The 11,023-nt window shown below is 41.5% G+C and overlaps 1 protein-coding gene and 1 long non-coding RNA gene across 4 annotated transcripts in view; one reads left to right on the top strand and one right to left on the bottom strand.

Annotated features, from left to right (window-relative positions):
- The window catches only part of NHS (NHS actin remodeling regulator), a 348,600-nt gene that overhangs the window by 11,555 nt on the left and 326,022 nt on the right, over nucleotides 1-11,023 (bottom strand). For all 3 annotated transcript variants that reach the window (XM_082608892.1, XM_082608893.1, XM_082608894.1), the window contains 2 exons: nucleotides 3,408-3,470; nucleotides 1,214-1,406 (listed from right to left, as the gene is read on the bottom strand). In XM_082608892.1, the coding sequence (XP_082465018.1) occupies nucleotides 1,214-1,406; nucleotides 3,408-3,470 (256 nt within the window). The remainder of the gene's footprint in view (nucleotides 1-1,213; nucleotides 1,407-3,407; nucleotides 3,471-11,023) is intronic.
- LOC309796032 overlaps nucleotides 1-11,023 on the top strand; it is a 95,657-nt gene that overhangs the window by 11,604 nt on the left and 73,030 nt on the right. The window lies entirely within an intron of this gene.

Genomic DNA, 11,023 nt, shown 5'->3' with positions numbered 1-11,023 from the left:
ATAATCAGATGTTCCCAGAACTGAAAGTTAGTTTAAGAGGATGCCAAAATGAGTCATTTTGACAGCTGAACTCCCCTAAGCCATCTCATTTAGATTACGGAGATCAGATAAAGTGCACATCTTTAGAATACTTTATCCTACAGGTTGAATAGGTCATCAGGAAAATTAAGTCCCAGCTCCCAACCAGCCGATCAACTAGAACTCCTTTTGTCAGGAAGAAAATAATATCTACCCTGATACCTGGTTACCATTTGCTCCCCACTTTATATGAGACAAATTTGAGAGACGTTAATAATAGCCATGTCCAAAATGCATCTCGAGCAACATACAATCTTTAGTTACAAGGCACCAGGATGGAAATCAGTCATAAAACGGCCATTCTGAGATTTTCAGTGTAAGAATAAGTTAGAATTTAACTATTAGAGATGCTTAAAGAAAGCCCAATGGGTAGATCATTTAATTTCTATCTTTGAAAGTTAGAATATTTTATAGCATTATTTTACTTACAACTAAGGTTACCACATTCTAAGATCACCAATTCTGGATTTTACAATTGCTGCCAGTAAACTTTTCAAGAAAAGTCCACACAGGCTTGCCTTCGACCTAGACTAATATCCAAACTCTCAATACACAGGAGGAGGAAAGCAGAGGGTGAATGGAAGCCAGGCTTGCTGCGTTTAGAGTAGAATTCAGCCTTCGCCTATGAATCCATGTATTTTTTAGGTCAAAAATCCCCCAAATCAATGCAGAAGTCTAGACCATCTTTTAAATAAGCCTACCTCCATCCAAGGAAGCATGGAAACAGATTTTATAGTTGGTCTACAGGTCATTAGTTGCAGTTTTGGAAACCTGGGGCTTGCTGTTTACTCTCTTGCAGTGCCACGCATCATTATCATATGATTAATCACTGCTGCTTTCTCCATTATTTCAGTCAGCTATGGCCAGAGAGCTATTTGGTGACTTTTTTTTTTTTTTCAAAAAGAAACTGTCCATCGTTGACGTAACAAGCAGCCCAGCGAAGCATATGCAAATTGATGTTCAAAACCTGATAAAAGCATATTGAACATCTTCTGGGTCGTATTCTGATGAAAAAGGTATCATTTGTTTACAAAACGTATTCTTAACTGGTACACCAAGCAGCACAGATTTTGACCATATTTAATACATGGAATATTCTGACCCGACTGCCCCTAAGAAAAAACCAGAACGATACCAGTGACATTGATGGGAATAATGCAGGAAGAAATCACTTGGGCATCTTGTTTCATCTTCTCCTCCGGCGTCGGGAGAGGTAGTGCTTTGCTCCAGTTGGTCTGCTTGTCCAGTGTTGAAGGGATATTGTGTACTGGGTTTTTCGGCCTCTGCCCTAGCATGACATCTGTATCTTCGTCCTCCGGGGGATGGGACTGCAAACGAAGTACATTCAGATTCAGACTCAGCCATCAGGGTTTATACATAAGCACATATATGTTTCAGAGTTAAGAAAAATGAGGTCAGAAATAAGCTTTCAGGTCAAAGGAAGAATTCCTAGACGTAGTTAGTAAGTACAACTAATTGAAAGTTATGATTTCAATAGTCAAGCAACACAAAAGAAAAAAAATAGGCTAAACATGCTTTTCGGGTCAAAGGGAATTAAGAGGAGAGACAAGATAGCCAGAAATCCCCAAACTTCAAACTGAAGAAAGATGTGAGTCTCTAATCCGTTGAGAGGTAGATTCACTTTCTGGATAGCTGTCTCACCATAAATTCCTACTCAAACTCTTGAAAGCTCTAGGTGACTAGGATCAAAGGGAGAAGATGATTTAGATGCCTATGAAAAGGTTTGGAAAACTGGCCAGAAAGCCTGGAGTCAGGAGACATTCCAGAACACGTAACCAGAAGGACAAGCCGACCTAATCTGAGAGGCCAGATTCAAATACACGGAGTTAATTTTACTGCAGGATGATGGCATTTGTGAATGACATTTTAAAATGCAGTTTTGTCAACACTATGCACATGGAAAAGCAAAAGTGAAGAATCTCCTCCCACCGACGATAGTGGAAAATACAAATACTGTTACTAGGGGGAAAGATTCAAGTGGGTTTCATTTTCAAATTCTGAAGAGTAAAATAGTCCTAGTTTATTTTCTTTCAGCTTCGCAGTGCGAAGGTTTTCTTCCAGCTGTGTATTTAAAGACCTTGACTTCCAAGTGATGTTTGCAAGTTCTCCATCCAAACCTTTGATCGATTTTAATATTGTCTAACTTTTATTTCAGGCTTGGGCTCCTAGCCCAGATTATTAAAAAGGCTCCATCCCAAGTTTGATTTCAGGGTTGGGTTTCTAAACCAGATTATTAAAAGACTTAGTTTTTGCTGCTGAGCCTAGTTTTATTTCTTCCCACAATTTGTTGGAAGGTGGCTGTTTCTGTAAAATAAGCATTTTTTCCTCTTATTCCAGTTAGGTTTTAATAATATTGTCCTAAAATCAGGATCATTAAAAAAAAATTCTCGTTCTCACATTTGGAAGCATCGTGCCCTTGTTGACTCAGGATTCACGTACTGTCAAAGTCCCCTTAAAGAGAAGATTCCAGAGCCACTTGTTTTAAACTAACCCCCAGCATTTGCTTACCTTGTCAGAGGTATCTGCAAAGCCCCCCAACACACCCAACAGGATATGATTACCCCCCTTGAGAAAAAGATGTTCGCCGTGAACATTTTTAGTAAAACATTGCAACCTTCTTTCTCTCTTCAGCTTTTGTGCAGATTCCCAGCAAAGCAAATAGCTCAAATAAAGTTGGAGCACAAAAGACTTTGTTTCCTAGGTAACTTCCAAAAAGGAAACAAAAAGGTTTGGTGTGTGCAGAGACACAGAGAGGGGGAGAGAGCAGGAGCTGGAGAGAACCCCCTGCCCCCCCGACACACACCACAGTCCACATTTTGTAGGCGATTCCTTCCTTGAATAACAATGGACTGGGAAACAAAGAAAGAATAGTGACCTGACTGCAGGCTCTGGCCGGCAGCCAAAAGCACTTTTTATTTAATGGTGACAGGGACAATTGGCTGACGGAGAATCCTTTTGTCCTTGTTCTCTTTTGCTTTGAGAAGCTGAACCTTTACAGTTCTAACAAATATAAGGCAAGTTGAAATTTCTTTTCTCCAAACTACAGAGTCCAGGGATGGTGTTAGGTGACGTCTTGAACATAGCCTTAATTGCAGCTTGGAGGAGGGGGGGATGTAAAAGCCAAGGATATTACTGTCTACTTTATATTTTATTTAATTCAAGTTAGGAAAATACCACTCTTTAAATTGATTTAAAAGAATACCTGTTAGTTAGTTAGAAACAACACAGTTTTCCATAAAGAAAGAAGAAAGTGAAAGTGTATGGAGAGAATGGGATAGGCTGTGACGGAACGTTCTCAGAACCAGTACCTTTCTACTCCATGGGGTCATGTGGCAACATTCAGTGGGGGAGGGCGAACGGGTGCTGTTAAACTATGAACATGAAATGCAAAAAAAAAAAAAAAAGAAAAAATTAAACACACAACACACAGTATCTGGTTAAGTCAAATCTATGATATTAATGAATGAATATACTGGGGTCACTCCCTTCCTTCCTTCGGAATGCGTCTTGGTTTTATGAGAAGTAGCATAAATAGTGGTTAAGAGCACAGATTCTGGAGCTAGACTGAGTTCGAATCCTGCTTCTACCACTTATTTGCTGTGTGACCAGGGGCTCTAAGGTCAGTTTTCTTGTCCTTAAGATAGGAAAAGAATAGTATCTACCTTCCAGGGCCATTTTGAGGGTTAAATGAGTAAATATAAATAATAGGCTTAGAAGAATCTGGGCACTTAAGAAGCTCTGTGGGTTAGTGTCAGCTACTGTTCCTATTATTATTATCCTTACCATGTAGCTGTAAAATATCTGTGAAATTGTCTTTGTGAACCGTAACTTTATATCTTTTAGATCCCAATCCCATTTGCTAATTTGGGAAAGACCGAATTATCTTCTTAGAGTGAGTTTATTTTCCTGTGAACTCTTTGGAAGAAAATTTCTTGTGTATTATTTCCTCCTCTGGACTGCTCAAAATTTGCCCCTTCCTCATATTCCTAGTCTGTATTTGAAGACAGGGCCGGTTTCATGGGCATGTGACCGGTGTAGTCACACAGGGCTCCACGCTCAGAAGGGCTCCATGCTTGGTTAGATGCTGTCACTGTCTTGAAATTCTTAGTTGTTGAGTAATGGGTCCCGCATTTTCATTTTGTACTGGGCCCCACAAATCATGTAGCCAATCCTGTTAGGAGACTAATCTAGTAACCAGAAACCCCTTGGCAGGATGTACTTCAGAAGGACAGTGAAACTCTTTTAAACTCTAAACCACGTCAGCTTTGGATTCAGTTAGCCCTCTAGTACAGCACTTTCCATATAGCATTGCTTTACTGTAACATGAATTGTCCCTGGATGTGTCTTTTCATCTACTAGATTATGAATTCCTAGAGGTCAGGGGCCATGTTTAATTTTCCTTTCAGTCTTCCATGATGTCAGCAAAATGCCTCCTCATTGCAAGAACTCAACAAATTATTTGTGCACTTGAATGATACCAGCTCTGTGTGTCTTAACAGTGATGGGAAACCCAAATAAAGTAAGGGTCATGCTCAAGACCTCAGGAGGAAGCAGACACCATGGACTTCAAGGGTACTTACCATCTTAGTGCAAATAGGTGAAAACAAATAGAGGAAACCACAAGGAATGCTTGGTTCCATCAGAGGCTTAGCATTGGTGTATGCAGTTCTAGTTCTTCTTAAGCCCATGGCAGACATGTTTCAGAGGGGAGGAACACTCAAGGTCTAATTCTATTCTAAGTTTCTAAATTTTAACTGACAGGGTTGCTCATTAACTTTTAAGCAAAGCAAATGCCATCTCCTCAGGCCCAGTTAACTTTGATCTAGATCTTATTTAAGAAGATAATTTCATAGGGTCTGTGGCTCCCACGTTGAAAGCCATCACTTTGACAGATGTGGTATATGTGGCCAGAGACTAACTTGGCTCTGTCATAAGAATCAGTCATAGGTAGTGATGTGAGGTCTCGAGTAAGACGCTGTAGTGTGCAAAATAGAGAGAGAACTCATGGAAGTAGGAAAAGGAACCTGAATGCAAAGCCTACATGGAAATCGAACCTGTTTCCAAGAAACAAAAGGTGTCTCATGAAAGGATTTCCAAAAATTACACAGGAGGAAACTGCAAGGCAGAAAATATATTAGTGATATTAATATAGTAATTTTGGTAGTTTGTCTTAAATCTCCTTAGTCAGCTTTCCTGTTGAGTATTTTTTCCAGGAGTGAGGGATGAGGCGTGGTTTTTATTTCTCATCTGTTTGAGAAACGCCCCCATCCCATTAAACAAGCATGAGGTAACACCTGGAAATGACTAAGGATGGCAAGTCCAGAGAGACAGCTCAGACCATTCAGTTTTGGTCACCATCATTAAATCAAGGTCTGCGTGGGTTACACTCCACAAAAGATTCCTTCTCAGCTAATCAGCCTCTCCACTCTTTTTTAAAATTTAATTTTTTAAATGGAAGTATTTACAATATTGTGTTAGTTTTCAGGTGTGCAATCCACTCTTTTGATAGTAGCTCCGACCTCCAGCTTGTGAGGGCTGAAACTGGGTACTCTTGAGCTCGTGTGGGGAAGGATTGGGTTCTTTGGTTCCACCACCTAGGCACAAGCACTCAAGCCCCTGCAGATGGTCTGTCTATGTAGAGTATTTAAGTTTATAATATTCACGTGGGCTATGGTTTTATTCTTGCCATGAATTAGTAACTGCCTTAGCGTAGTGTTTTTTTAATATACATTTGTTTTTTATTTATCTGTTTATTTATTTATTTATTTTTGGCTGCATTGGGTCTTTGTTGCTGCGCGCAGGCTTTCTCTAGTTGCGGCAAGCGGGGGCTACTCTTCGTTGCAGTGCGCGGGCTTCTCATTGCGGTGGCTTCTCTTGTTGCAGAGCACGGGCTCTAGGTGTGTGGGCTTCAGTAGTTGTGGCGCATGGGCTTAGTTGCTCTGCAGCATGTGGGATCTTCTGGGACCAGGGCTCCAACCGGTGTCCCCTGCATTGGCAGGCGGATTCTTAACCACTGTACCACAAGGGAAGTCCCTAGAGAAGTGTTTTAAAGCATCCTCTTTCCTGGGTATTTGGTCAAAGGAAATAAAATCATTCTGATAATATTTCTGATTAGGTTTTTATATGGCAAATACAATAGTCAGTTCATACAGTTTTTTCTTAAATTATCTAAGAAATAAAGCTGCAAGAGAACTGCTACCTTGGGGTATCTCTGCATGGCCCAGCATGCTATTCCTTAACGTAGATGGATGAGGTTAGGAAAAGCTACATGCTGATCAAACTTGTGTGAACTAAATTATTCTTTAAAGGCTCTATTTAAATTAATGCTATTGCTTATTCAGACTAAGACTTGTCAGGGCAGGAACCATGTCTTGTTCATAACTGTAGTCCTACTGCCTCCGTAATACTCAGTAAATATTTGTTGTACTGCTAACACCCCCACGTGCCTGGCATAAGAAAACAAAAATCTTCTATAAAGAAACTGTCAAATTATTGCTACATATAATTTTTCAGTATAACATCCAGCACAAAGTCAAAGATAACAAGGCAAGGAGGAGACGAATCAGCATGAACAAGAAGCATCCAAAACAACAGATGATAGAAGCAGACCCATGGGGGAAATTACTCCATGCACGAGTAGCAGTGAACAACATTGGCTTCCCCAGAATAAGTGTGTGGCAAGATTGTTAGACCACTCATTCATTCATTCAAAAGCACTTCTTTGATGAGGGTCAAAATCAGCCCCAGTATAAACAACTTGTCAGATGAAAACTAATATCTCCTTCATGAGTTATATGCATGTTCACTGTATGGTTCTTTTGACTTTTCTGTACTTTTCATGAAATTTTTCATAACAAAACATTGAAGAAAGGTGCAAAAAGAAATATCTCCTTCCTCTTCCAGGCTTCCACTCTGGCCCTCCCACTGATTTTGAGAGGCCTCAGGCTCCATACCGCACCATTTTAGAATCAGCCACCACCAGTCATCTTGTCCCTGACAAAAGATGCTTCCTTGATACTTTCACTGCATTTCTGTCCCTGCTGGCCCCATTAGTTATAGCCTCAAACTGTTACCCTAGCTTCCTATGGAACTCCTTCAACAAAAGCTGGAGTTATAACCAGTGTTCAGAACAAGAAATAACAGACATTATACTCAAAGCTGTCAAAGAAATTTCTTTGGTGAATAATGAAGGAATATTTTCCAAACCCCAGTTTCTCCTTGTGGTGTGTGTGTGAGAGAAAAGTTCATTTCTCCACTTTTGTGGCTATGAACAAGTATTTCTCCAAAGATCTCAAGACTTTCTCCAATCTTTCTCTTACTGCCAAAAGAAAAAAAATAATCCATCCACAGTTTACTTTCTTTTCGGTTTTATTTCATACGCTGATGGGGGCTTGTTTTGCTTCAAAACTTTCCAAAAGACATCTGTTAAAATGTTGTGGTAATTCCAGCAGGAAGTGTTTTGAAAAATTGGCTTTGGTTTGTGATCTAACCGATACCACATGGCATTTATACCAGTAGACTTTCAGAGCTGATTTATTACTATCATGCTGTCTTAAACATGAGAAATGTTTACTAGAGAACGGATGCTGTGGCACATTTGAATACAGGAATAAAACCTTAGAGCGAAGATGTCCATTGCAAGCCACGCTGGGTTCCTAGTAGGTGATCTGAGATCTTATTCTTATTCTACCCTGGGGTTTGTTGTCCTTAGACCGAGTCTTTGCATTTCTGCACATATTATGGCCTGTCTGTGAGACAGAGGGGAACTTGGCTGCCTCAGATTTTTCTTCACCGGAGTGTGTATATGTGTTGTACATAAATATGAAGTGCTTTGATCTTTCTGGAAGGCTTAAAAGAGTCTGGCAATACCTTCTTCACATATCGCTCTTACTGCTACAATTACATAGCACTGTTATTCCCTTGAGAATGTCCCAAAGTCTCCTACTGGCTCACACTGGGCTCCTATTTTCCAAACATGTTCAGTAACATCACGTTCAACTCCTACTGTGCTTCTCCCTTTCCCTTCTTCTCAACTCCAACCTTTACCAAAGTGTACAACCATGGGGAAGACAAAACGATGAGGTAAGTCAAAGTTTAGGGCCCATCCTAGGCTTTCCCTGTCCCTTTCCTGGTTCTTCCTTTGTCACCACTCTTTCCCAGGCAAAGCGAGGCCTTCACACTTCCCCAGAGGGCCTGAATGCAGCACCCCACGTGCCCAAACCCTTCACACCACTCTCCCAGCCAGTTGCGAGGCTGGAAAGAAGCCTGCAGATGAGCTCACATCAACGTGCTGAGAACTCCTGGTGATAAACCCAAAGGTTTACCCAGAGGTCTCTCGAGCAGAATTCTGGACAGTGGTTGTAGGCTACGAGGAAGGTATTTGGGAACAGGTGCCTACTGAGTTCTTCTTTTAACCACTGTATACACTAATATCTATTTAAAGTGCTAAAATACACAAATATTCAGGACTGGGGAAGATGGACTTATCATTGTCATGTCTGCTTTTCCAAGTCATACCTTTATTCCTTTTATTTATTTATCTATCTATTAAAACATCTTTATTGGAGTATAATTGCTTTACAGTGTTGTGTTAGCTTCTGCTGTATAACACAGTGAATCAGCTATACGTATACATATATATATACCCCCATATCTCCTCCCTCTTGCGTCTCCCTCCCTCCCACCCTCCCTATCCCACCCCTCTAGGTGGTCACAAAGCACCGAGCTGATCTCCCTGTGCTATGCGGCTGCTTCCCACTAGCTATCTATTTTACGTTTGGTAGTGTATATATGTCCATGCCACTCTCTCCCTTCGTCCCAGCTTACCCTTCCCCCTCCCCGTGTCCTCAAGTCCATTCTCTACGTCTGCGTCTTTATTCCTGTCCTGTCCCTAGGTTCATGAGAACCGTTATTTTTTGTTAGATTCCATATATATGTGTTAGCATACGGTATTTGTTTTTCTCTTTCTGACTTACTTCACTCTGTATGACAGACTCTAGGTCCATCCACATCACTACAAATAACTCAGTTTTGTTTCTTTCTATGGCTGAGTAATATTCCATTGTATATATGTGCCACATCTTTATGCATTCATCTGTCGATGGACACTTAGGTTGTTTCCATGTCTTGGCTATTGTGAATATTGCTGCTATATACATTGGGGTGGAAGTATCTTTTTGAATTAGAGTTTTCTTCAGATATATGCCCAGGAGTAGGATTGCTGGATCATATGGTACCTCTGTTTTTAGTTGTTTTTTTGTTTGTTTGTTTGTTTTTTTGTGGTACGCGGGCCTCTCACTGTTGTGGCCTCTCCCGTTGCGGAGCACAGGCTCCGGACGCGCAGGCTCAGCGGCCATGGCTCACAGGCCCAGCTGCTCCGCGGCATGTGGGATCTTCCCGGACCGGGGCATGAACCCGTGTCCCCTGCATCGGCAGGCGGACTCTCAACCACTGTGCCACCAGGGAAGCCCTGTTTTTAGTTTTTTAAGGAACCTCCATACTGTTCTCCATAGTGGCTGCATCAATTTACATTCCCACCAACAGTGTAGGAGGGTTCCCTTTTCTCCACATTCTCTCCAGCATTTATTATTTGTATCAATAGAACATGTCTACCTTTAAATTCCCTCTTAGGTATATGGAAGTAAGAAATATGAATATGTCCACAAAAAGCCTTTCACAAAAATATTTACAGCAAGTTCATTCATAAAATCTCTCCCCCCCCAAAAAAAAGCTGTAACTAGAAATATCCACCAACAGCAGAAAGGATAAACAGGTTGTGGACTACTGTATTCATACCATGGAATAGTACACAGTAATAAACAAGAACATGCCATTGATATGTATAACATTGACCTCAAAAAAATCATGTGGAACGAAAGAAGCCACACACAAAAGAGTACTGTGCTCATTCACTTCTGAATCCCATTCTATTGGTAGATTGATAGACATTTTGCGTATGAGAGATCTGCCCCTCCTGCGCAGAGCTTGAACAGCGGTGGCAATGGCAGTGGAGCAGTTTTCACCCTAAGAGAGGCTTTCTGAAAGACTGTGGTACTGGGGAGAATCTCCCTCCTTTTGATCTCAGCTGGAATTGAACAAAAATTCTTAGGGTGATGGAATGCAAAATCATTTTATGTATTTCAAAGTTCAGCAACCCTTTGTTTAATGGCATTCTATTAATGAAGTAATTTAAATGTGCAGAGCACAACAAAATTGCATTTTGAAGCATGTGTGGAAAGTAGTCTCCACGCGAATGGAAAAGAGGACTACAGGCAGGCTGGGAGGAAGCGCACTTCCCAGCACCGCTCAGTTGTTTATTCACGGGAACTGCTCTGGACTGTCAAGAACACAGAACAAGGCTCACTGGACCACAGTCACTGTGATGTTGCTGCCAGTGAGTATCTTATTTATCCCCTGGGGCCAGCTTTGCCAATTAGTGGGGTCACTGCAAGGTCCACTCAGCGTCAACCCTCAAAGGTTGCTAGCACCAAATAAAAGACATGAGTGGGGGAAAAGCAGGCCAGGCTTTGAAGTGCAGGGAAGAAGGAGGCTTTGAACTGCTGCAAACAGCACAGCTACCCTCCCCTAGATCATAGGAGCTGGCAGTGTGAGTCCCAGGACAGCCCAGAGGCGTGGGGAGGTTCCTCCCTCACCCTCTGTGCCTTCCCCTCAGCTGGGGTCTCTAAGGGGTGCGGTAACCAAAGAGCTATTGAACATCTGGTCTCATGCCAAGGGACACTTTCCCCTTGTAACTCAGGCCAGATGTGGCAAAAGCTCCGTGGAGTCATACTTGACCTTACCACAGCAGATTTTTAAAAAAAGGCAAAACTTTCTCGCACAGAAGCCATGCGTGCGCCTTCTTTACCTTTCCCCCGTTTTTTTCTTTTTTTTAATTGACTCTTTTTTGAGTACAGCTCTATGAATG

Source organism: Mesoplodon mirus (assembly GCF_964341445.2).
Source record: "Mesoplodon mirus genome assembly, chromosome: X".
NCBI lineage: Eukaryota > Metazoa > Chordata > Mammalia > Artiodactyla > Ziphiidae > Mesoplodon > Mesoplodon mirus.
Note: the sequence above shows the minus strand (reverse complement) of the source record. Positions and strands in the feature narration are given on the sequence as shown.